Consider the following 27,909-nt stretch of genomic DNA (forward strand, 5'->3'; position numbering starts at 1 on the left):
CAGCCGCGTCTCTCTTCTGCTCTCTGCTTTTAGCTCTATCCGTATTTTGTGTAAGTAAATCAATTTTAAATACAGTATTTCTATGGATAAAACGAATGAATTATAATATAATACATCAGTTCGGATATTTCGATGTAATTTGTACATTTTGTCTACCAAATGCCTTCTTCATATAAATTATCCAATTTTTTATTCAACAACTCGAATAAATTCTCTCCATCAAACAGTTCAGGTATTAAAATCATGTATACTAGCTGTCAGCATTTCCCGCTACATTCCGCTCACACAACAGAGGCACACACATAGTTACTATGTCAGCTTTTGATTAATTATCGTTTCAAACCGAGTTTGCTAGCAATCTTCTAACGTATTTTTGTTTGCTGCTCAATTGCATCTACTACTTACATACAACAACACGCCGAAGCAAATTCTATACTGAGACATTTCAAATGCATACAAAACGTGCTCTCCCACTCATCCTTTCTGCTTCGATCGTCACTAAGTGTGTAAGGTCACTTTTTAGTAATACCTTTTGAAGACAATGCTACATCATATTCAAGGACAGAACCACTAAGCACATTTTTCAATTTATAGCGAGCAAAACTAAAATGACCGACAATTGAACATTGCTTTACTACCATAGCGTTACAGAAGCATATTTACGATCACCGTAATGAATGCAATGCTGCCACCACACAATCGCGTTTGCGCTATGCTGTGAATCATCTAGGTTCTATTCATTGTTTAAAATTCGTTGTATCATATTACATACTGTTCAGTAGCTGGCGTGTTTGCGGTGAGGAACGAGTGCAATTCAGTCGAGACGAAACATCGGACCGTTTTCACCACAGTGGAATGTACTGAGATCACATCTAATACTAATGCGGCATTCCTTTTATTTTCTCGGCTTCACAACAACACAACATAAGAAGAAGCACCCTAATAGTGTTCGACTGTTTGTCAGTGACATACACTACCAACATGTATCGTCCCTAGCAGCATCCACCTTAGTGGACCATTTCCATTCGTCAGTCACCACAATACATTCGTGCTTCGCTGTGTTAAGTACAATTTTTGCTCTCATCTAATGAACGAGCGAAAATCTATTGCAAACCAAGGGATTAAAATATTCATAGCGACAGGAATGATCGATCCCTCATGCACACATAAAATAAGCGACTAACATTATGGATCCCTACCAACCTTAACTCTGTTCCTACCTACATCGATTCTTAAGGACGATTTTTCGTTACAACTGCGTTGTAATGACCGATTTTCGAATAATCGTTGCCTCCTTGGGCTTGGTCGGACCAGTGACCACATCGGACGACACTAACCATGGCGATATGTCCATAGGCGATGGTTTGATATTTTCCTTCATTCGATCCTGTGTTATGATAGGATAATAAAAAATAATGTAAAATCACGATGAGTATCACATTTAAAGCTTGTTTTTAATCGCAATGTAGCACTTTTGACAGCTATTTAGTATAATTGGGATGCTCGGTAATGTTGCGTTAGTGAAAATGTTAACAATTATCGGCATATGATGACCCATTTCCTTCTACAGCAAATGCAACACAACAAGCAGTGCCGAACCCATAACGAACTGCAAGCCAAAATGGATATGTGTTTTAATATATTTACACAATTTAACTTGCTCCACAACCACATGACGAACTAATGTGTTAGTAGGGATGTACTTACCCATCCGCTTTGCTTTCTTCACATTCTCATCTTCTTGTACTATTCGTTCATTGATTAGTTAGTGATCTGACTACAATAGTACAAACCTATGGTACAAAAAATAATGACAAACCTTCATTGTGGCGGTATTGGCAGTGGCAGATGATATAACAGTGGCAGTGGTGGTAGTTGCCACACCGTTGCTATCAATTACATCCCGCTCGACGGCCAACTTTGTTGCAGCCGCTGTTCCCAGCGATCCCACCGACGCAGCATCCCCATTTGTTGAGGACGTTCCATGCGGCGTTCCCGTTTTCAGCACATCCTTTGCATCGCGAACCACCACTTCGGGTTCGTCCATCTTGAAGGGATTGCTGTTCTTGAACTCGCTCACACGTACGATTGGCGACGACATTCTCTTCTCGTCGCTCACATCAGCGGACGGCGGCTCTGCTAGCCGATCCTGCTCGACCTCTACCAGCTCGGCAGCGGGTGGAGGCGAAGAGGATGCACCGGACAAATTGTGAAACGGATTGGTCGACTTCGTACGCACCGGGGATGATGGATTAGACATGTTCAGGAACGGATTGTTAGCATTGGTTCGCAGCATCTTATCGACGTCCGCCGTTTCGGCCGCATCCATTGTAACCAACGAGCCACCGATCGGTGACGATGTGGGCGAGTTGGTGGGGACACTGATCTTCTCCACCACGCCACCCTTCTGCTCGGAGAAATGTGTCACCGTAACGGTGTCAGTCGTCAGGAATGGTGCCGGAAGAGCGGCGATTCCGTTGGTAAACGGCAGGGTGGGAGACTCTACAGTGCTCATCTGGCTGGCTCCACCGGCGACGCCACCAGCGGATGCGGAGACGGTCGTTATCTGCGGCCCGGATAAGAAGCAGCTGCTACTTACACCCCCTCCAGTCGGCGATGTGGCCGTACGCGAGGCCACTGCACCCGGCGAAGCGATCATGGTTGTAATCGTAGTATGGCCACTACCACCCGTAGGGATAGTTGTCGTACCGGTTAGATTTAATGTTAGCTTGTCGCCACCCTGTAGTAGTGTCGCAGTGCCACCGAACGTTATAGGTGCAGATATTTTGTAGTATTGTTTCAACAACGGGTTTGCATTCAGTTTATACAGTTATCGATGGACACGCATACACACGCACGCATACATAAAACCAAACAACAATAACACATTTTACAGTAGTAGCATAACGCAACAAATGGGGGATTGATTAGGAATATGGGTTGATTTATGCATAACCGGGAGGATTGAGGTTGATTTTGTTTATTGGAAAAAAGAAAAGAAAAACAAAAAATAAAAATAGGACAATGACAAATAAACGTAAACAAACGGACACACACATATAGTACACATATAGCAAGGCCCACCGTCGTACAGATCTGTCATTACAGTTCTCGTCCAGCGCAAAGAAGATACAAAAATGTGACAAAAAATAAATAGTTTAATGTCTCTACCTAAACGGACACTGTAATACAGATACTGACAGTACGATTATGCGGCAAGACAGCACAATAACAGTATAATTAAGCAACACAGCAAGACAAAATGTAGATCACAATGAAACAACGAGCACAAGGCACGAGCATAACGTAAACGCAAGATGAACACGTTATCCTTAAACGTTAAATGCACTGATGATAATGTAGACTTGTGTAACGAATTATATGACTTGTGCATGTTCCGATGCAATGATACATCCTTCTCGTTCGTGTTTTTATGATTATTTTGGGGGTGTGTGCAACAAAACAAATCAATCTCATTGATCTTGTTTCGAAATGCGTTATATGTGTGTATGTGGTGCGCATGTGGATAAATGTGTGTATGTGGTGCGAACGGTGAAAGTAATGATTGGTGCCAGCTTTCGTTCAAAGATTAGTGCTCATACTGCACGCACCGATCACTTTTTACTATACGTACCACCGAGACGAATGTAGCTGCATTCAACGATTCCGGACCCTCGTGTAATGGCTGGCTCGGCACGTACAGTTGATGATTAGTAAGCTTCGGATGCAATTCTTCCTCCACGCGTGCTGCAAATGGGGTGAGCGAGTGCACAGGTTAGTAAATGCAGTTACGTGTAATGAGTGGTTGATACGAGGAACCCATATCAACGATTGGTCGCATCCCATCCCAGTCGGATGGAGTGCTAAACCGTTTGCCTACCTTTCAAAATATTGCACTTGATTTGTCCTGGAGGCAGCGGGACGCCACCACCGGCCGCCGCTGCCGCGCTGTTCGACAGCTTTATCTGATTGTTGGGCTTCTCCGCGTGCGGCGTCGTTGCCAGCTTCTTCAGCGTGTCGTTGTTAGTCTCCAGTTCGGAAGTCTTGTTGATTGTGATCTTAAAGCTACTAGCATCGTTCAGCTCCACACCGTGCAGCGAGGGCGACGGGTCCTTAGCGATCGTCTTCAACAGCGTGTCGATTTGGCTGTCGCGGTCGGACGACGCCGTCGTGTGGATGCTAAAGCCCGAGCTGATCGACGCCTTCCCGAACGAGCCACCGTGGTGAGCGGCTCCACCACCAAACCTTCCAAAGGTACTCATTTCGTGCTCGACGGCGGGCAGTTTGCTCATCTCCGCACCGTCATACCGGGCACCGGTGGCAATGTGCGACAGACCCGCCTTGCCGAACGAACCCATCTTACCACCGTACGCCACATCTTCACTCGAAGAGATGGATTTGTTCGAACTCAACGAGGGCAGATTGCCGTTCATTAGGCCCACGGACAGTAAGCCCGCTCCTCCACCACCCGACGATTGCATGCCGCCACCGCCACCGAGTGCAATGTCGGAGGTGCTACTGCCCGAGCCCGGCATGTGGTTGTGTATCACCGTGTTCGCGGATGGAGTCGACGTGCCGGAGGTGGAATGCTGGCCCTCATCAGCCGAAGAACAGCTGGCGGTGGTTGCGATGATGGTGGCAGCGTGTGCGACAGTCTGCTGCTGGTGCAGCAGGTCGGCAGAGGACGATGGTGGTACCAGTTGCTTTTGGCGCTCGCGTAGCACGTGCGACTGGCGGCGGGCGAAGCGTTGCGAGGGCCGTCGCTCAAACTGCACCGTCCGCCGGGCCCGGTTTTGCTGCGTGGTCTGAAACTCCGTCTTGCCCGAGTACCGGAACCGCGAGCCCATGCGAAAAAAGTTCTGCCGGGCCGACGGGCCCTTTACCGGCGCCCGCAGCCGGAAGAACGCATGATGCTCGACCGCACACTTCCACAGATGCTTGCACGCTTTCTCGTTGTGCAGGCGGAACACGAACGTATGCTCCTGCTCCCGGCCATGGTCGTCGTCCTCCACGACCACCAGCGTGAGCTTCTTCTTCTTGAAGTCCAGCTTGCCGATTTTTGGCCAGAAGAACAAGCCGATCTTCTGAATGCCCTCGAACACGAGGATGCCGGTCGGCGTCAGACCGAGATGATACTCGCAACCGTCTTTACCCTGGGCATGAAAAAAATGAGAACCACGTTCAACCATTAAAACCGATACCAATCTTCAGCAGCACTGTTTCTGCGTTGCTTACCAAAACGGTATGCATATCGACACCGTACATGTCCAGCCATTTGACTTTGTTGAGAAAGCTTGTCTCTGCCTGGGCGGGCGTTAAGCCGCGGCACTTCTTGTACTCCTCCAGTATCATAATTTCCAGCTCTTCGGTTTGATTCGGCACAAAGCGAAACTCGGACACGGTGGCAGCAGAATGCACAGTTTCGTCAAAGTCGCCCAATTCCGCTGCAAAGGATGAGAGGGAGATTAGGTCAATTTATCCATCGAGTGCACGCAAAATGAATACATACACTGCAGCGCTAATGCAGCTAGCTCCGAGGCCTGCGGATCGGGACATTCCAATCTGCCGTCCAGTAGGTCCTGCTTCAGTTGCAGGAAAAACTGATACCGCGTCAGCTCCTCGCGCAGTGTGTTGGGTTCCGATGAGTAGAATTTGACCTTCAGGCGCAGCGTGTACGGTGGTCCGACTGAAGCGAGGCGTAGAAAAGCAAAAAGAAATTAGAAACATTCATTCGACTGGGACAGGAACATATACGCGGAAGTTGACTCACTTTTCACCTGCTTCTTTATCGCCTTGGTCGGATCGAGCCAGTGCTTGACGTTGTTCGCGTCGGTAAATTGCAGCCCGAAGTAATCTTTCTCGATCAGATCCAGAGAATAGAAAACCTGCTCGTACAGATCGCTGGCCATCGCTTTTTTCTGCAAAGTATAATTAACGTTCGATAGTTAAAGAGTGAGGAAACTACATTAGCGCCATTAGACGAGGCTGGTTGCCGTGGAGCCGCGCGCAAATGCGATGTGTTGCAAGTGCAATTAAACTTTCCCCCAAAACAAGTGGCCTGGGCTATACTGGGAAGGGAGGGGGGGGGGGGGGGTGATGTTTGGTCCGTACCAAATCATACAAAATTGCTCTACGTTCATCGGTCTGACCCGTCGTCTGCGCGCCGGCGGGTCCGAGCAAAATCCTGATTTCTTTTCACTTCCCAGCTCGTATTATTTTAATTACTCCTGAAATGTGGATCGGTGGAAACTTTCTTCGGCCACCAATATCGGGTGGGGTAGTGGAAAAACCGATCGATCGCACTGGATGTACCCGCACCAAACGCATACATACTGACTCCCCGCCCATGTTTACAAACAATTACATTATGCAACCTAAAAGACAGCAGTACACCGCACACCAAGAGTCGCTTTCGTCGTCGTCGTAAAAATCAAATCCCGTTTGCAAATGTGTGGTATGGGAAATGGATATGAGAAGTAGACTGCGCTTATGGCGGTTGTTTTGACCCCGTTTTCTACCAACGGGGGCACGACGTGTGTGAAGAAGGTATGCGAACAATGTGAAATACGCCCCGCCACTGTCACAATCACGTAGGGTTTCTCTCAACATATCGAATGACGCACACCACCAGCTACACTGCATTAACAATTGATTATTGGCAGAACAGGCATTCCCACACATGCCGCTATGATGCCAAATTTGAAATTTATTAGACTATGAGAAGATTTGGAAGGTAAGATGCAACCAAAACGTAGCCTACTCTCCCAGGTGGTCCCTCGTTTTGAACCTAAAAAATCTATTCAGAAATGAAATCTTAACAAAGATCGTCAAGCATGTCTCCACGTAAGGCTAAGAGACGTGTCACAGTGTGTGGCAATTTAAATATCTTCCCAACACCTTCGATGCACCGCCATTTGACCAGTAATCACGTACGACGGAGAACTGCATTTCCCGTCCGTCCAGCGACGGTCTGGCCCTTCGCCCATTGCTTTTCCTCCACCTTTTACGCTACTTACCGAACCAAAAGGGCAGGTAAATGGGTGGAGAACGAGGGCAAAAAAGAAGGTCAAACAACATGTTGCTGCTGCCCCGTGCGAAAGCGATAGTTTGCTCAACGGAGAGCTGCCCAATTTTCCAACACACTCAGAATGATTGGTTGTTGCGTTGTACTTACAGGGTGCACACCACACCAGCCCAACGTGGCGATTCCAAGTACTTGTGCACCAGGCAGCTGCCTAATGGATTGGGGTGTACAACAGTATAACAAAACGCACACACACCATTTGCTGCCGGGTAATGGCGCTCTTCCTGTACACTGAAAAACCACCATATTCCTCTTCTCCCTGTTGTCTGCCAAGCTAATCGATGGCGCGTACACACACGGGCTGTGTTTGGAGTGGTGATTCTTCGTCTGCTGCCATTTCCTTTGCCAAGGCTCCAACCAAAGTGGGAGTGAAACGCATCCCGGGAGGAAGGGCTTCTTTTTCCGGTCATCGAAAGTGAGCCGCCGTGTATACGACGATCTGCGCGAGGGTAAAAGGTGTCGGGAAACGAGTTTCCAACAACGCTTTCGTTTGTTCCATATATCGTACTAACGAGAAGAACTAGCGATCGGGCACTGCACTATGGCGCGGAATGCAGAAAATGGGAAAGAAAGAGAAATAGCGATATGTGGCTGAAGGAATCTTTGCAACGAGTTCTCACACGCGTTTGTAAGTAAGCTGTTTCTGGGGTTAAACTCTGAACACTGTTTGAACTGGCTGTTGAGATTTTTATAAAAATATAAGGAGTGCCAAGAAGTGCATATTGATTCTGACGCTCTTTTTGTTAAGAATAGGTCTCAAAATGTTTCCGTCATCGTTTTCCTGGTCAACCAGATTACGTCCCATCCACAGGAATCCGAAAGAGCAATATCTGGGATACCTGAACAAACACCGGTCGCCGTCTCACCGTCTCAATACGTTTGGTATCCGATTCCAGAGCTTACGGATCATTTTCATTGCTTTTACTCGCTAAGAAATTATGAATGTTGAGATATTTCTGTGATAGAGATAATTGTCTTTGTGAGTTCTTCATGTGTTTGTACAGGATCTTCATCCAGTATATTCTCAAGTTGTCCTTTCTCAATTCTTTACAGCACTCCGGAATATCATTTGTCTTTTAAATACAGATTACATCTTTAAACCTTTCAAAACCAAAATCTCTTAGATCGGGTCACTAAAATATGATGTCAGATGACTTTACTCCACATCGTCCATACTGAAGCAATTAATGAACATCCCGCAAAACATATACTTCACTACAAACGTAAAAAAGAAAGCATAAATTCGACCTTTCAAAATAAGGGTATTTGATTTGAACCTGATTAAGGTAATACTAAATGTGCCGACATCCAACATCAATAGAAAAACTTTAGATTACTAACTACGAAATCAACATTTCAGGACGTAAAAGGACAAATGTTTAAAATGACACAATTAAAAATGAACAGGACCCAAAAGACAGAGCAATTACGATATGGGAAAGATAAATGAAAACGATCGTAAAACGTTTTAAACATTATTGCACACGAAACGAAATCCAATTCGTAGTGACGCAATAACCCTCGTTGGACATTTTACACCTTTTATTTGCAAACTTTATGCTGACGGTCAATGTCAATGACGAGACGATCCATTCCGCCAGCGAACGTCACCCTCTTTGCTCAGCAAAACAATGCATCTCATCTGTCACACCCGATCTGGCGGCCGCCGTGCTGTTCTGCGTTGACGACTGAACGCGATCGAATCGGTCATGAGTCATTCCGCGTGGCACAGTTATCATCAATAAGCACGCCGGTAGCCGACACAGAGGCACGCCAAGGCGCACACTACACACACGCAGCGTGTCAAAAGGGGGCGTCGTGTAAAAAGGGTTTCCTCCCACTCCATACCCTGCTGTGCCTCTCAGTCTGCTTAACTCATCTCACACGTTCGTGATAACCAGCCACATTCCAGCGATTGCTCAGCTCGATCGATCGGTTCCCCGACGTATGCAATTCCACACCATATATCTACGCGTAGCAAACAGCACGAGATTCACGACACTCGGGCAATGTGGCGGAATGATGATTGTGATCGGTTGCTTACCGTATGGATTGAGTGCACTGAGTCGATGATACCGCATGTGTATGTTGTGTGTGCCGGGACCGATAATGTTGACGTCACGCAGCATTTATTTATAGCCTTACCGAGTGGCGGGACAAACAATAAAGTCGTCTATGTGCGCGCTGCCCGGCAAGCGAATTACGTTCCGCGTGCGCAAAAAAATGACAGCAACCGCTGAGGTAATCGGTTTTTGGAGCCAACAGCCCGGGCCGGTGCACCGTGGTTGGGGATGCAACTAGCCCAGCCGCACACGGTTCGGCTGAGCAATAAAATGTGGGCCAAAACGACGTCGGTTGTATAATGCCTTCCAGCGTGTTTGCTGAATTTTGTTTCCACTTCGCACACTTCAGACAACTCAAAAGGGCAAGTTACACATTCTAAACTGCATGGCCTTCGTGTCACACTGCAATTCTAGATTTGTTATAAAAAGTAAGGAATGGTTCGAACGTGCCTAATTTTTCATAAATTTTTCATTGCACAACAGCGTATTGGAAATGTTAGAACAGTCCCTACAAGTCTATTAAAAGGTTCTACATGACACAAAAGCACTAAAACACTCAACATTATCAGCAACAAATAAATGTGAAAAGTGCGTTGTGACCCAATTTGGCAATCAATTTTCGCACACAACCAGATCGGCGAGCAATCATGCCAAAATTGTATGCAAAAAAAATCCCCGCTCAAATGCTTTCAAACCCGCTGCTAATTACAGACGTCACCGTTGTAGGGGAAAGCGGGGCAAAATGGGCATGTTAAGCAGTTTACTGAATATTCCATTGAATATGCCACAAAACACAATTATTCATGCATTATTGTATGCCTCCACTATTTATCTATGGATTAAAATTGCCACATAGAATGAAAACAACTTAAAATCATGAAAACAGTGTAAAATAAAAGTTGATGTTTTACGAGAAGCTATTTTGACACGCGGGGTAAAATGGGCATAGCCCTGGGGCAAAATGGGCATATGTAAACAAACTGTGAAACGTCAAAACACTGGGGTAAAATGGGCCACAACAACTGCGCTTAGGTAATGGTCTATGCTTTTGCGCACCGTTTCGTGAATTGTATTTTCGTTCTATCTTTTGTTTTGCTGGTCAGGAAAGCCCTTAAAATTCTTCCAAAAATATGTTATCAAAATTAAAACAGTTTTTACATGTTTAAATCTACAAAATCGATTCTTTTGAAGCTGTGTCTGTTATCATTATTGAGGCGACAAATACAACACCATAGCCTCACCAAACGCCATTTGTCAAAAGTATCTGCCCATTTTGCCCCAAGCGTAACTGCCCATTTTGCCCCACGTGAAGCATTTTTGTATTTTATGTTATATTAGTAAAAATACGCATTCGATCGCCTTGCTTTCTTCAGACAAATTGTATAGAAATATCATATCTTTAAAAATATATAATGTAAAACTTCAACGCATCCCTGTGACACTGGGTTAAGCTTATTTTCGAAGTGACAAAAATTACATCAATATGCTACTAAACCTTATTTTGCACTTTTCTTGGTTATTTGTTGTGTTAGGGTTATGAAACTTACATGGTGTTCATAAAATACTCTAATGAATACATTTTGAGCATTGGAAAGTAGCTTTGTAGTCAAATAATGCTTAAATAGAGGGTGCCCATTTTGCCCCACATGCCCATTTTGCCCCGCTTTCCCCTACGTGCGAAACGTCCAGGCCCCGGCGCGGGTCTCTATCGGCGTACGGCAATCAAAATTGAACCTTAGCTAATGGCCCAACTGTATATCGCGGTACGAAAGCGAAAAAAAAATGAATAGTGTGTCTGGGGAGAGCATTGTGTGCAGATAAAAATCGGTGTAAAACCACCGAGGAAAACAAATATCACAACTTGACACAATCGCGCAGAGTCATACAGAGGCACCAACTGGGTAGAGAGCAATTCAGGCGCTGAAACATGCACAGACACACACACACATACAGATTAATGTCAACAAACAATGATAATGTTTGTGCGGTTTGTTTATGTAACGAACGTTGCAATACCGCAGAGGGAAACTTCAACCAAAGGGTATAACACAAAAAACACCCACACACACACACACATTTCCTCCTGCTGTTTAGCTGCACCATCGTCTCGATTTCTTTCGCTTTATCTGTACGGTAGAAGATGGAAGAAGTTTGCGAGTTGATTTGGACCCAGACGGACGAAAGAATCTATGATCTTTACGATCAAGTTTTGCCACAGACGTTACGCCATGTTCTGCTAAGTTGTTGTAATAAAATGTAATAAACGGACAAATTATTGCACGACGCATTTGGCAGTCGAAACAGTATATAGAAACGCCCTTCAACTCAGTTACTTTCATCATTAAATGATTGATAGTTTGACAACTAATGTTTAGAAAATCAAAATTATTAAAACGTGGTAAAGTCGTCACCACGACTTAACAACATGCCTTGCTGTGTGTTATATACTGGTACTAGTTAAGGCCCGGTAAAATCTACCGGATGTCCTCAAATTTAGAATTATTTAAAAACTCTACACGTTCAGTGGCAACAACCATAACTCAAACACCTATTTGTTCTTATTTGTTCTTACAACTGTGTTAACCTTGTAACTTCCTGGTTGTTACAGTTCTTAATGTACATTGCAGAACCGTTAAATAACGATGAGGCTACTTTTGAGCCATACTGATGGAAAAAAAAATCTTAAATCTTAAATAGCCATAAAAAACCAAGTCACGCAATTTTGTAATTTTTTTCAACTGGTGTTCAAAAATAAGGTTCTTTGTTACGCACGTAAAGCACCAATGAATCTTATTTACTTACACTTATAAGTAATAACAATGGTAATCATGATTGGCGAATTTTGTGGCCATTTTGATAAAACAGAAAGTTCAGTAGCTGCATTCCTTCTTATTTTCAATCGAACTGATACGTTCCATGCTTCTGTTGATACAAATGTATAATTTTTTGATTATTATTTTTTGGTTATCGGCGTGATTTTTTGGAAAGCATAGCTAAGTAGTAACCTCTACAACATGTTCATTGAATAACGTATTGATGTGCAGTGGATTAAAAAATTAGGGTGCCGCTAATACATATACAACTTGTTTAGATCCAATCCCAATTGCGTACTTAAAAACATAAATTTTTGAAATGCTCACTTCTGTTTCAACCCATCTTCTGTTTTTTGTGCCCATAAATGTAAGATTGAACTACAAAAATATGATATCACACGTGGTTCGAATTCCATTTCTACTCTTTTTTCGACATATGTTTCATACGTTAGGTAATAAGTAATAGATGTTAGAACAATTTCAATGTAAATTTGCTCGGTCTTTAATTTCATGAGGGTCATTTCCAAAAACGCCATCAAAATTTTATTTTAATATCCTGAAACTGGTTTTGAAGTATTAAATGGAATTGGTATTTGTGTATGAGACAATTGTTATTGTTGTGCCAAATATCAAATTTCAACAGTGAACATATCCCCTCAAATAACCATTCCAAATGTGTAGTTCTAATATTCCGATCTATACTGTTATAGAAAAGAATGGTTCAACACTGTTTTAGCCTTCCCAGATCAATCAACTAAATTGACGTTTACTTGCAAACTACTTTATTTACTCTTGCCGCCCCACATCTTTCAGATTTTGCTTCTAATTTGTCGTGTCCTTAATTATAACGTGGTTGTTCTTAATCAACAACAAAGTACAGTGATAGCATCACATGGTAAATATCGTCATCACTCTTGATAGATACAGTCAGAATCTTTTCAGCCCTCTTGGGCACGCTACAGTAAGCACAGTTTCATTGTGGATCATTCTGCAGTTGATGCTGATCCGGCTAAATGCAGTGCGCACGGTTGTCTCACCTAACGCGCAGTATGTTGCAGCCATGTCGCGCAATGAACCATCTCTCCCTTTAGTGCTTTGTTCCGGAAGGACGTCCTGAAATAAGTAGTTCTTCCCACCCGCGAACAAATCGTTACAAATTCAATTTTACGTTTCAAGCCATCAACATCCGCCGTTTTTTTGTTCGGAATTTCAGCAAGGCTTTTTAGCATATGGCCGCTTAGGGTCTCTCGGCTACATCCGCCTCTTATGCGTTTTCCTTGTCCCGACTCAGCTAATATTGCGGAGTAGTAGAGTTGGGGCGATCCCGTGTTACGTTGTCGTCAACTCGAACGACTCAATAACATGCCCGTCATGGGTTCAAGCCCATGGACCGTCCCCCCGTAGCAAGGATTGACTATCCGGCTACGTGGTAATGAATTAAGTCTCGAAAGCCTGTATAGGCCGACATGTCCGCATAAGACATTACACAAAATAGATGATGATTTGAGGGAGTGTACATGTTCGACGTCCTGGATATAGCAACCCGTTTTACAGGATATTCTGTACCACACTTATCTGCCGATGACGACGGTGTATGTAGTATTCGAGGTTAAGCACCAATAATGAGTATGGTTGGCTTTATTAATGATTCAATGAATTGGAATATCAACCATTTCACAATTAAGCTATTTTGCATAGTTTTCAAACATGTTTTTTTAAATATTGCCTTGAATATCTTGATTTATAATGGGAAGGGGTATGAGATGGGACACTTTATCATCAGGTGGCTAATTTGCAACTTTAATTATTGAAAAAAATTATTATATCCAATACCATGTGTTTTCAAATCGGTTTGTGCAAACAAAAAATCTATGTAACCATTGCCCTCATTACCTGCGGGCTAGCAGTGGTGCACGGAGCAAGTCCTTTCGCAGCAACGCGCGTTGCTAAGAGAGCTCTGCTCTCACCGCTTTCTCTCTCTCGCTGAATGGTTACTCTCACGTCATTGTGGCGATTTTCGATTTTATATATAGTGAGAAGAGCTCGGAATCGGACCTACCCGATTCCGATTCCGTGTGCGGAATCAATTCCGGAGCCAATTCCAGAGTAGACTCCAATTCCAGAGAAGTTGAATCCGGAATCGACTTGAGAATCACAATTTGCTCCGGTAACGGAATCAGCATTAACTTCAAAATTCAAATTAGCTCCGCAATTAGCTCCGGAATTTGCGTCGCATTTCTTGAATTGAAATAAGAAATTTCAGAAGCGAAATCAGTCCGGGAATCTCCACGAGTATGGATCGTTTACAAGTAAATTTTGATTCAAAACGGCAATCAAAACGTAGCATTATTGCATCCAAACATCTATTCTTATGAGGATGACGAAACCAACTCCGATTTCGAATCCAATTCTGATTCCAGAGCCGATTCCGGAATTGATTCCGAAACTAATTCCGGACCTACTATCCGGAATCGATTCCAGAACACTTTGGAGGTAGCCGGAATCGATTCCAAATAAAACTTCAAATTTCCCATCATTAGTGTTAAAGCCTCGTATGGTCCATCCAAACCATAACAAGGATTTATTATCTGACTGCGAGATACAAAACAAGTCTCGAAATGCCGGCAGGTCGTAGGTCATTACGCCAAACCAAATACATTATCATGATTAAACATAGATTTTTTTAATTGCAGAAGTTCAAATCTGATAAAAAAAAAGTCACACTATTCTCCACGGACTTGTCAATCCATAGACCGCCAAAACCTCACGAAGCTCTTAATGTCGCTTTGACTAACCACCACCTCCAGGAGGGGAGGGTTGAGGGGCAAAAGAACATCGAGAACATACTCGAACACGGCACGCTATCTTCCAGCCGGCAAACAGACGGACGACGGAGCGAAGAAACCGACTGTGTAGTGTTGGTAATTCGTGGCAAAGCTCAAACCCTGGCTCCGTGGGTAATGGTGTGGCCACAACGACACGCCACCACCGGTGGTGATGGTCGTGCAGCAGCAGCACCCCACTCCAGTTGAAAAAGGGGTTATGCGAGGTTGGAGGTGGTGTTGTGCTTTGTGCAGCTCTTCTCCATTGCCATTCGCAAGAGTAACAGACTCCCACCCAACACAGTCGTGTGGCCAATCTTTGTTTCCATTGCGCGTGAGCTGTCGTCTATCGGGGACCCTCCCCTCTCCTCGCATTGCATTGGTGGTGGTGATTGGTGCGATCCGCGCGAAAGGTTTCCCATTACAAACCCTGTTCGCTTGCCAAGACGCAGTTCGTTCGCAAAACCCCCGCGGTCTGGTCCCATTTTGCACCACACACAGCACCAAATAGAGCACCGCCACCACCGAGCTCCACACACACACCCCCCGCAAATTTCGATCGAGTTGCTCGAGCTTCGAAAGGCAAACAACAACCACGGTGGGAGTGGAGCGAAGGAAAGCTTCTTGTCCACCACGACTCGCAGGAATAACAAGCAAGTATCGTCTCAAGACAAGATAAATCAGTTGTTCACTGGGTCGAAATTTGGAAAACGGTGTTTCGATTGTTTTGCAACCGGCTGGCTGGCTGGCTGGTGGCGCTTTGCCATAATTCGGCAGCGATTAACAATTACATCAATTAAGTGTTTGAATGCTTTAATAATTCAAATTGCATTTTCAAATACGGCACACGCTACACCATTAACGGTGCTTTGAGCTTGCCTGCTTGCACAACACGTCTCTCCCTGTACCACTGCGACCTCCTCCCACCACATTCACTGGTGCAAAAGGTGAAAGAACTCCCCCCTGCGCAGACCCAGTTACATTTTCATCTGGATAAACCACTTTCCAAACCCGTTTTCCAGCCTCTCCAGCTGGCCCCTTGTTGACATTTGAAGGAAAAAGGAAACGTCGAAACGTGTCCCCCGCAAACCGCTACTAGGGAGCGTCTTGTCTTACAAACACACAAACAATTTGCATCATATCGAACGAAACTCGTTCCGAGCTTTTCAAGTAATTCAAATAATACAATGCTGGAAATGGTACCGAATTGAGAACACGTCAAAAGATGCGTCACAATGATACAGCACATACACACGCGCAAAGGTCTGCATGATCAACACTGAGGTGACTTTATGGTGACGTTACTGCAGCTGAATCATCAACCGATCGAGCTGCGCTGTTTAATATTCCCTTGTGCATGTATGCTAATAAGATTGGGTTTGCTCATTCCATTTCTTACCGACAGTGGAAAATACAAATGAAATTGCAAATGATAAACCGTGTTAAAAATAAGTGCACCAAAGCAAAACATCAAAATTTCGCTATCTTAATCATCGGAATACCCCAAAATGATATAAGATTTATCCACCGCCATTCACATTTCATCATTTTCCTAGTGATTTTTGTTCTCTCTCTCTCTCGTTTTCTATCTCTTACTCCATCTCCGTTTTATCGTGCTTTTCATCACATGACACACCCATCCTTCAAGTCTGGCACTGGCTACACCCGCCATCACTTCGAACAGCACACACTGCACACGATTGGCAGGAAAGTGTTACGGTGCAATAAAATAATCATCGCCACACCACCCCATCATTAGCCAAAAGCTTGCCGACCGACCTGGGTCTCTTCTCTCATCACCCCGGCACACACACCCCGGGTCACTTTCTACCGTTTTGGCCAGATGGAGAAACATTCATAATAAACATGTAGCAACAGATGAAGAAAAACCCCAAATCTCGTACTAGTCTCGAGCCACAAACGCGAATCAAAGTATTTCCCGGGGTGGCGGCGCTTTCTTTACACCCTTTCAAACCGTCTTCAGATGGCCGGTACACGTAGCGTCGTGTTAAATTATTTTATTTTATTCCACCATCCACCCAAGTCCCCCAACATAAACGCAACCTTTTAAAATCATTCACACCGAGAGAGGTAGCAGCAGGTTCATGTCATCTCTGACTTTTGTTGACCTGCGATGCTGAGATGCTGGCAGATCAAGACAGACGCCACCACCGCCCATCTCCCATCGGTCAAACAACATTGGCCCAAAATTGGTCGACAAAGGCAGCAAATTTAAGCTTTAATTGCAGCATCGTCCACCGGTAAATAGTGAAACAATCGCCGGATGATGACGGGGCGAGTAGGCGGGGAATGGTGGGAATGCAGAAAAGTGAAGCAATCATTGCATCTCAACAATAAAGCGCGACTGCGAGCGCCCGAACCAAGTTTTGCCGGTCCAATGCGCTTTACGTGGGTACGAGGAATGGAGGAAGAAGAAAGAAGGATGGATTTCATTCATGTAGATGGATGTTTCTTTTATCTCTCTGCGGGTCACAGACAGAGAAGGTTCGGAAGCTTTACGCGCCGAATGCATTAATGGGACAAATAAGTTGTTGTAAATTTTAAAGAAATTCAAAGCAGCTCGTGCTAAGCGCGATGGATAAAACATAGCCCGTCGTCAAGAGCCATAAAGTGACCTTGTGCTGCGCTAATGTGCAAAGTTTTACAGCAAATTTCTTGATTTACCGTTTTACTGTCTAATGTTTCCTCCTGTCGTTCACTGCTAATTCATCAAGCGCAAAGCTTCGCGCTTTTAATTACAATTTCCCTCCCTACATTAATGCATCGCTCCCCAGTGGAAGCTGCAATGCATCAAAGTGAAAGAAAAGCACCCTGAACCATCCTCAACCACCGCCATCACCAACCGAGAAAAAATCCATTTTCCAAATTCAAATAACCTTCCGTCCGAAAATTGATCCGTCACTGTAGTTAGCATAAGCGGTGATACAAACCCACGCAGGCATTCGGTGGTGTTCGTGTGGCGCATGACTTTCTACTTATGGAAATAATTACTACTTTCCTCTGGGGGCTGTAGTTTGGAGATTTTCGAGTTTCGATGGAAAAAATACGGAAACACACTCGACCGGGTCGGTCGTCTTCCTTCCTGGGCAGGGGAGGGTGGAGTATAGAGTGCGCGTCCAAAGGTTACGAAGACCGCTTGGGGTCAGCCCGGAAACAAAACGTTCACCTCGGCAAACGGGTAAAGGAGGTGGTGATGTGTAGTGGAGGATGCACTAATGTAGAGGCAATAAAAAACAAAAGTACTATGCAGACACACCTCCACCCACTATCTTCAGCGTATGATGAAGCTTACGTTCGGCCTTGTTTCTCTTCCGGCGTTTCGAGCGCATTTGGGGAGATTTTCGGTGCTTGAATTTTCACCCCTTGAGCCGTAGGTTGCATTATGGATTGTTTTACCTTAAAACAGACCGGCACACACACACACCAAACGAATGTAAAATCAGTTGTAATGCTTAATATCACACGCAGCTTCCCGTCCATTGGTGAGACACAGCAGCTCTATATCAATTCAAAAAGAATTAAGCTTTTTTTCTCTCATACACATTCCCTCGCGCCAAACCCATTGCATGAGAAAAGAGTGAAAACACGGTAAGAAATATTTTCTGTTGACTTTTCGCAACCCAACGGCATTGTTATCATGCTTTTATTAAGACTCTTCCCCTTTCCCACTGCCTAACCTGAGCCCCCGTTGTAGTAACGCAACCTCCGTCGTTCCGCGGCCACACACCAATTGTCACTTTCGGTTGCAATATACTCTTATTTCATGCACATAATTTTCCATCTCAAAAAACCGACAACACTGCTTCTCCTCCGGTTGGCACATCGCGGTGGTAAAGGTTTGTGAAATCGATTTTAATTAAATTCTTCTTCACCTTGGAATTTGAAATTGTATGCCGGTTTCATTTTCACAGCGTGTCACAGGGGAACAAAACAAAAAGAAACTATTCTGCCGTAACTTATCAGAATGAAAAATCGCCCAGCTGGACATTCTGTGCCCCGCTTACTCTGGGAGGAGGATAGTTGGCGTGAATGAACGGTTCTAAAGCACCTTCAAGCTATTAGTTCGACTAGGAGAAGCAGTGGCAGCATTGCTCGATCGAGGGTATTGTTTTGGATTGTTGAACAGATACACAAACAAACACAAAACGAAACAAAAATAGAAAAACATTTAAACCATCTTCAAAACTGATACACACATTACTGCATCCAAGCATCATTATGTTCCGTTACGGGAACATAGGAACAAACAAATGTTTGATTATAGAATGTCGCTAGAATGCTACATACATATTTAAGTTTTCTGTTTAAATTCTTCAAATAATTATAATTAGTGTCTGTATTAGGTGATGGGGTAAATGAAGTTTTCGTCGGAATCGATTCCAGCTAGTTTCTTAGTTTTCTGGAATTGATTCCGGACAGTAGCTCAGGAATCTGTTTCCAAAATCGGTTACGGAATCGGCTCCACATTGAAAGCCACAATACATCTAAATTTGCTTATAAAAAATCCATTCTCACAGATATTCTCGGACTGATGTCGCTTCTCAAACTTGTTTCAATTCAAGAACTGATTCTCATTCCGGAGCTAATTCCATTTCTGGAGTCAATCCTGATTCTGTTACCGGAGCAACCCAGGTCGATACCGATTCCGGAGCCAACTCCGGAGTCAACTTTGGAATCGGCTCCGGAGTTAACTCAGGAAACGACTCCGGATTCGGAATCGATTCCAGCATCAGTATCGGCTCCGGAATTGATTCCGAACACGAAATCGGAATCGGGTAGATTCGATTCCCAACTCCTCCTACTAGTCTGTACAGTTATTATCTTTTATTTTCGTATTGAAATTTCATCAGCAAAAAAAAGGGCAATCGGAATGATAGAATCAAAAATATCATATCGATCATATCATATCGTATATATTTAACTGATTAAAAATTACGTATTATCTTCAATCAAATGTTGACCTATTTTATATATTAAGCCAGAAAGTTAAAATTTCAGAATTTCAGTGGAAGAACAATATTCAACATCCAAATTGTATCCTTTAACAGTTACGTTTAACCATCCAGTGATTAATCATCTGCGGAGGAACAAAGATGCATTTTAAAAACATGTTTATCTACTGGCTTTTACAAGTCAGAATCGAATGCCAGCAAAACAATTTCAGAATCTCAAGATTCAGTTTAGCTGTCAAAAGTTGTTGTTTGACCGCACCGATGCTATTTTTCACAAGCGCAATATGATCGCTCAAGTTGTTTTTTAGGGGCCTTTCGCATCGTTTTGCAAATTCAAACATGCCTTTCGTTGCTGTTTCAAATCTCGCTTTGTAACTAAAATATATGTGGCTACACTATGTTGATCGAAGGAATTGTCATTTTGCATTTATATTCTCGATTTTTGACCATTTTTGGGTATCAATGAATTATTCCATAAAAAGGAAAAAAACAAAAAAAATTAAACCCGCATAGGTACATTCCAAGGTATTTATGATTTTATCGATCTATTTGTAAAATGTAATGATAATACGCTCAATCCGTTACAAGATATTAATAGTTTAAATCAGTAATCCCTGGCTTGTTCATATATGATATCCATGGCACCCCAGGCCACATACCTGGCTATCATATATGACATCCATGACATTCAAAGTGTTAAAAGCATACCAACAGACAGTTTTCAACCTTTCTTGACCAAGTATTTTTGCTTCAGCAAGAAAAAAAAGATGCATGAGCTAGTCTAATCAAGCTTGCGACGAAACGGCATTTGTTTGCAATTGTTCAGTTTCGTGTGTGGTTTTGAAAGGAATGTTGAGATGATTTCAGCTGACTCAACCTCAAACTCCATCTAAAAAAACTGAGTAATATGGTATAACCCCCGTAGTGGGTTTTACACTTTTGGGCGTGAAAAGCACATTCCATCCAATAAGTAATATAATATTAACAACATATCAACCATCAACGAGTTCATCATCTATGAAAGCACTACAATCACGACCGCTGTGAAGATATGACCTATTTTCCTTCCTATTCCAGAGCTAGATCTTGAAAAAATAAAAGCAAAGAAATAGAAACGCGCGCGTTTTAGGCTGTTCAAACATTCCCCGGGAAGTGGAAAGATTCCGAACGAAACAACGTTACGTGCACACGCGCCGGTGGGTTTCACTCTTATCGCAATATCCATAAAAAGCGCAATATCAAAACGGACGGCAACTGTTTAACGTTAGGTCGGTTCCATCTGTGTCTAGGAGAAGGTATAAACAAATTTAAAAAAAAACGAACAGAACAAAAAGGTCTAGAAGTCACCTTGAAAAGAATGCGGACGATGGCATCTCCCTTCCAAAAAAACGCAGAAGAATGGAAGAGAAAAAGCACGAGAAACAAGGCACATGATGATGCGAGGGACCACAAAAAAAAACAAACAAACAAACCTCCCTTTCCTACACCCCCAGCAGTCAGTTAGGGGATGAGATTGTGCCCTTATGAGAAATGCACAAGCGGAACTCTGATTTACCCAACAGGAAGAAGAAAACGACAAAGATCAACCAAGAAAACCCCCCGCGCCACTGGAGGCGATCTCAATCTTGCTAAGCTTCAGTGCCGTTGGTAGGAGTAGACTGGCGGCACGGCAAGGGTTAGGGAAAATGAGATTTGAGATTTTAATAAACCAACAACACCGGCAATTAAACTGTTATTATTCTCACCACCATCACCATCCATCGACGTACGGTGCCGAGAGAGCACCCGGTTCAGCCACAACCGAACAGTTCCAGAGCCCTGTCGAACCGCCATCACAGCTGGAGGTTTTCGGGCCGGAAGCCGAACGAATCTGCTACGGGGAAGAAAACAGATTGGTGTCTTTGTACGAGAGAGAGGGGCCGTTGTTGTGCGCCCGGTCTTTTGGCCTGTGGCGACCCAATGGGAAGATGTATCGCTTACTTCCTAGAAAAGCGCTCCTCACCACGTCGAGTGTTACCAAGCATTTTCCACCATTTTCTCATTCCTTTCCGGAGCACGCTCTCAAGGGCGCCCGCTCCGAAAAGGGGGTGGTGTTCGGGAGATGGAACTTATTTTCGATTGTTGAGCCATCGAACGGCGCTGCTGGGAGGGGGCTTGCGTTTTCGAGCAAATTCAGCGGCCATATGCAATCCGTGGATGGGAAAACACGAGTTTATACCCCCAAACGCGTTCCCAAACACACGCAGCAACAGGGAGAGCTACTTCCCCAAAAGGCAACTTTTTTCTTCCCATTCCCAATGGCGGTCATGATGGAGAGATGGCTTGGCGACACGCGTACCGACTACAATTTCATCCGACTTTCCAGCACAGGCAATGGTGGTTCTTGATGGCATTGGAGCTATCAGACACGTTGAAACCAAGTGTTCCCCCAGCTGGTAGAGTGATATAGCCCTTAACCGGGAGTCGCAACATACACAAAAGCGTTTCTTTCCTGCCGCTGCCGGAGGAGATAGATCAAACGGAAGGCCGAAAGTGCCGGGGCGGTGTTTCGGAAAAAGGGCTTCTAACGGAGCTTCGTGTGATCGGGGATTGTTTTCGAGAGTGATGCCGGATGGGTGTTTGTCACACATAGTAGGGCTGGGGTGCCTGGTTAAATGTCACACAATCTCCTACGGGGGACGCATGGGATCGAAAGGCAGTGTCGTGCTGGGGTATAATTATTGAGCCGACTATTGCTGAAGCGTGTTAGAAAAATTACAGAAAACTAATCGAAAGAAAGAAACAGACCAGTTGTTCATGTCTTTTCTTTCTTTTATTTTATTTATTTTATTTTTGTGTCGCTCAGGTTAATATGCAATTTTGTTTAAAAATAATAAAAAAAACTTAAAACAACCAGAATTACAACAATACAAGTCTGTTGCTATAAGTATTGAAAAATCAGTTTAAATGATTTACTCAATGTTTCTTTGTGATTTGTTGAGCCTTCAGCAAATAAACAAACACAATAAATTCCTGTTCCGACACAGCATCGCACACGGCACCGGGCAAGTCAGAAATGAGACAAACGGTCCACTCCATCTCTCTCGTGACGCTTTGAACCGGTATTAGATAGCGTGTCTAATGCCGCGCCAGGGTATGCTAATCGAATGCCTTGCTGTACCGTTCATTCTCACCCGTATACATGGCTGTGCACTGATGCATGCCCGACTGTGTGTATTTGTTTGTGTGTGGGTATATATATAAGTATGTGTGTCTGTGTGTGTGTACGTCTGTATCCGTGACCATAGTGTCGTCATCGTCAAGAAGGGCAGTGGCGCGGCTTACTCACCACCGCCAGCCGGACGGTAACAGTAATAGAGAAAGACTTCAATGTGAACAAGCGACGAACCCAAACCATAAAACGACGTCATCTGCTGTGCGTGCTGCTACCCTGCCGATGTGGGCAAGAACTCCTCTTACCTTGAGGAATGTGTAATGAAAGAAACCTGCGTCGACGGCCAATAAAGTGGGACACACCAGCGTGATTTTTTGAGCCGCACCACCCAAGCCGAACACAAAGTAGCAACATTGAACGCAAATTGATAGTGTCGAAAGGTTGAAAAAAAATATCGTCGAAGATAGTTTATTATTTAGTCAGCTGGAAGGAGGGATCCCCATTGTCACCGCCAGGTTGTCGCCGTTGTCGTATAGCCACATTCAGTGTGTCCTCTGTCATTTTTTGTGTTGTCTTTACCTTCCTAACCACCAAGCCCGACAAAAGTTTATCGAGTTCGACCGCCCACCAACTCCACCACCCGGGCGCAATGCACACCTTGACATTCCAGCAGCAGGCAGTTGGTGATAAAATGCATCGAGACAGTATCGAGTGCACTGGTGCTACTACTGTTTGCATTTGTTTCTCTGCATTACCTTCTACCTCCTTCTCCCCCGGTCGGTCGTTCTCCAGTTTTCAAGTGCTTCAATGCACGAGTTAACAACGCGTTGTTGCATATTATCACCGACCCACCTGAGCTAGTTGACTCTCTCAATAGCATGGCCTCGTGGCGACAGCTGTTTAAAGGACGCCCTTAATGATGCCTCGATAGCGCCCCTCACCTACCCATTGCCATCTTCTCCCGTACCCGTCAGCTTCAAGTGATTATGCATGGGAAGGGAAATGAAGCTACTAATTCATTACTGCTTTAAAAACATTGCTTTACTCTAATCAACACGGTAACAAACAGCCATTTTCGCTCACACACACACATACGATGCAACAACTTCCGTTAACATCGATGTTGCCGTGCGTGCAAGCGTGGTTAACAATTTCGTAAAACTTACTATTTTGAGGTTAAACCACACAACACGTGTGTGCTTGGCTGTAATACGCTTGATGCTACACACTTGAATAGCATGCACCAAGCTCTGTAGACATACGATACACATATTGGGAGTAACGCTGGTGGGTGAGGATCATGATTGCCCTAAATTAATTTCCCTCCAAATGGGTTCTTCTTACTACTTGACCGACATATCAACAACATCACATCGGTAATGATGATCCCTCACATGCGAAAGTGTAATTAAATTATGCATAATAGAGTCTTTAGGATAACATCCCGTGAATTATGTGTTGTACAGTATTAACAAAAGCGAAGAACTTTAACGATGACTACTGGGCGTTACATGAAGAACGTCAAACAAGGGCTACGAAATAGTGGATTTTGTTTTTAATTTTGTTTTATTTTAAGAAGGAACAAATATCATAAATAGTACGATCCAAGATCAAATAAAAAATCATTTTTTAGATTCTTCATGTAAAGTGGATTTGATTCAATCATGCTCAAACTATTATGTGGCAGCCTGTTATTGAAATAGATTTGTAATTTTAAGGTAACTTTTGAAACTCACTATTATTTCTTCATTATTTAATTAATTTCTTCAAGAATACATTCGTGGTACTTTTTATAGTTTCTCAAAGATGATTGATTCCCTCACGACATTTATTGGATTCGTACCATGATATTATGAGCCTTTTTCATTTTTGTTGAATTATTTTATTCAAAAATGTTCATATTGTTGTCAGTCAAATCGTGAGAAGTACAAACAAATGTCGAAGCATTCATATTCGTTCGATAGTTTTTTTTAAGTTGTACATTGCGTTACCACGCACACCTAATCGTAGATATTTCGAATATTCCTCTAAAACGTTATCAAAGTATGTCTGACATGCAATCAGTCAATCTTACAAATCAATCAGTCCATCAAAATCGCTCAAAACCCGGAAGCAATTCCTCTACGCCCTCTACCGATTCTTCCGTATTCCGACACCACAAGGGAAGAAGGTGTCTTTCACACCCTTCAGTATTCTACCCAGCCGTGGCATGTCGCCAAAAGAAACAAATGATGAAAGACAACTATTTTACTTTGGCTTCCGCCCCCGTTTTACCGGTGGGGTGGTATACGCGTTACACACTATTAGGCGTTGCGATGGCAAACAAGCAGCACAACACAACGACAAAGAAAACCGTCGTGTATGCAACAACCCCCAACACTGCTTATCTTATCGAAAGTTTCAACCCACCCCGAGGTGGGAAAGGGAGGGTATACCACCAGCAACCAAACTAATGGCAGTAAAACCAGGAGACCAAATATTTGCAAACCACCCGTACGCGCCACTCCATTTTGGAAAGGTGTTGGTTATGCAGGTTTTTTTATTGTTTTGTTGAACTTATGTTCCCCCTCCTCACTGGCCTCTAACACTTACCGTAAGATCCACCGGTAGGTCCGTGTTGTCCAGCAGTATCACGCGACACGGGATCAAATTCTTGTTCGTTGGGATGCGCTGCGACTTGATCTGGCTGTCGACCGTGTCGGCCGCAGCACTGCGCCCCTTGCGCCGGCTGAGGAATCGCAACATTTTTGGGCCCGAACGAACGGATCGACAACCTTTCCCTCAACTGTCCTCACCGCTGAACGCAGGAGCTGGCAATCGGCAGAAACAGTGGCAGCAGCGGCAGAAGAAGAATGGCGAATTTCGCGATTCCGCGACTGCCCTTTTCTTCCGTGTCGTTGTGTCTGTCTGTGTGTATGTGTATACGTTGACGTTGCTAATGGAGACCACGGCACTCCGTGAGCCGCCGCTCATTCAAAGGGATGAATATTCTTTGCCCTCCGTTTTCGCGTCCGTCCGGTCTGGGTCTGGATTTTGCTGGCACGACGAGAAGGGGATACTCTGCACCGTCGTCGTCCGCTCGATGTTTTCTTCCGCTTCTGCTTCTGCTCCACTGCCCGTGTGTCTGCCCTGTCCGGTATTCCGGTTTCCTCTGCTGACTCTGGAAACTTCTTCCACTCACTGCTGAGGTTGGAGTGTGTTGCTGTTGCTGTTGTTGCTGCACACGTCACATAGTCCACTTTCTGGCCAAAGCGTTTCTCTCCTGCGCTGGTGTGAGTATGTTCCTGGTGAGTCGGCTTTACGGGGGAGGGGAGGGGGAGGGCAGAGATACAGCCCGTGACACCTCGTCGCACGACCCTTGACACGGTGCCGACCGATTGCCGCTGCACCGAAAATACGCAAGCGTGGGCTGTACCGCGACACCCACCGGGGGGCGTTGTGTGTTGGCGGTACCACCACCTCACCACAGACAGCCTCTTCCTTTGGGCGATGACGATAATTTTGCGTACCTGTAGAAAACAACAGAACGACACACTCGATTTCTTCACCGCACTAAGAACGAGACTGCAGAACAAGAAACAGACGCGCGCACACTCACACACACCGCCAAACGACCAAACACACTGGTGGGATAAGGTGTCCCCCCTTTTCGTTGACGATTCAACCACTTTTGCTTTATTCCTGCTCAACACGCACAAACACACACACAAACACACGCGCGCGCGTATATGCGGGACAACCGCTAGAACGGCCACGGCGACTTCGATGCGTACAGGCAAACAAACCCGATCACCCTTTCTTCAGGGCTTCTTCTTTCTACTGACCAGCGCATACACACTCACACACACACGCGTACCGCGCCCCGCGCATGCAAGACGACCAACACTACCACACACACACGAATCAATCTAAGCAGCTCAACCAGGTCGAAACTTCTTTGCGCCTACTCTTCTACCTGGGTGAAACCAGCTTTTTCTGCTGCTGCTGCTGCTGTGCTTTTCGCTTCCCTTTTCTCTCTTTCTCGCTCTTGCACGCTCTCTGTCAGACGCTCTCTCTCTCTCTCTCTTTCACTTCTTGGCTGGCAAAGCTATCTCGGGGGTTACTCGATGCACCTTCACCCGCTTTTTCTTCCTGTCGTTTCTTCCACCCTGCCCGGTAAGCTACAACCTACATTCACAGACACGGGCGCACACACACACACGCGCTACTGATGTACGCACGTTTGTGCCAAACAGGTACAGGACCGTGGGGCGCACGACGGACGGTGGTTTGGGTCCGAATCTTTCTCTCTACCAGCCCCGCCGTACCGCAGCGATCGATCTCTTCAGTCAGCGATCGGAGTTGGCGAACAGACTGCCGCGACAACAACCCACAATGGTGGCCGTAGCTTTTTCTGCACTTTTCCTTCTGGACCATTCATTCTTACACCGCATTCGCGCCGCAAAACGGGGCCAAGTGTCCGTAAGACCGTTCCGGAGAAGGAAGGCGATTTTACCTTCCTTCTCCTGCTTCTTCGCTCCTTCCTGCGATCCTGCACCAATTCTGAGAGGGCGTACCGTTAATTATTCGCCCACGACACACTGCTGCCTCGCGGCAAACCGATCGATCAAACACAGGTGCGAAGAACTTAGCCACTTAGCACGCGCTGCACTCTCGGCACAGGTACCTTTGTAATCCAATTAGAATACAATTGGAAGCACCAGCGACACCATCCGGTGCACACGTTTGGGGTTTGAAATTTGTCAACGAATTTCGGACAATGCACCGAGATAACACCACTTAGCGACGCACACAAAAAATAACGCAATCAAACCCGAGTGCGTATGGGTTCCACAGCACAGCAGTATTAGCAACACTACACAACAAACAGCGTTGTTGATGTTTGTTTAGTTGGCTGGTTCACTTGCACAAACTAGCCAGCTTTTACCACGCACGGACGGAGCCCATACCTGCTCTTGCGATAAGTTGCGGTGCGAGAATGATTGCTTTCGTTCTCCGCT

General features: G+C 44.7%; 1 protein-coding gene across 2 annotated transcripts; it reads right to left on the minus strand.

The window, feature by feature from the left end:
* Window positions 1–160: 160 nt before the first annotated feature.
* On the minus strand, window positions 161–27,901 carry LOC120948370 (band 4.1-like protein 5). Of its 2 annotated transcripts, XM_040364618.2 has the most exons (8): window positions 25,502–27,901; window positions 5,771–5,918; window positions 5,510–5,686; window positions 5,236–5,444; window positions 3,881–5,153; window positions 3,635–3,747; window positions 1,820–2,740; window positions 161–1,387 (listed from the first exon to the last, which is right to left on the minus strand). In XM_040364618.2, exons 1-8 carry the CDS (start codon window positions 25,652–25,654, stop codon window positions 1,250–1,252), a joined length of 3,132 nt encoding a protein of 1,043 aa, XP_040220552.2. In that variant the 5' UTR covers window positions 25,655–27,901; the 3' UTR covers window positions 161–1,249. The 2 variants fall into 2 exon arrangements, with proteins under 2 accessions (XP_040220552.2, XP_040220553.2); XM_040364619.2 differs by lacking the exon at window positions 1,820–2,740 and having other exon boundaries at window positions 25,502–27,900.
* Between the last annotated feature and the right edge of the window lie 8 nt (window positions 27,902–27,909).

This window comes from Anopheles coluzzii, chromosome 2, assembly GCF_943734685.1.
Source record: "Anopheles coluzzii chromosome 2, AcolN3, whole genome shotgun sequence".
Classification (NCBI taxonomy): Eukaryota; Metazoa; Arthropoda; class Insecta; order Diptera; family Culicidae; genus Anopheles; species Anopheles coluzzii.

What these genes read in the sequence shown, in the direction of transcription:
- LOC120948370 (XM_040364618.2), bottom strand. Translation starts at nt 25,654, where the DNA reads ATGTTGCGATTCCTCAGCCGGCGCAAGGGGCGCAGTGCTGCGGCCGAC. An exon ending in TCGATATGCATACCGTTTTG is followed by an intron (nt 5,154 to 5,235) that starts GTAAGCAACGCA and finishes TTTCATGCCCAG; the next exon opens with GGTAAAGACGGTTGCGAGTA. An exon ending in CAGCTACATTCGTCTCGGTG is followed by an intron (nt 2,741 to 3,634) that starts GTACGTATAGTA and finishes ACACTACTACAG; the next exon opens with GGTGGCGACAAGCTAACATT.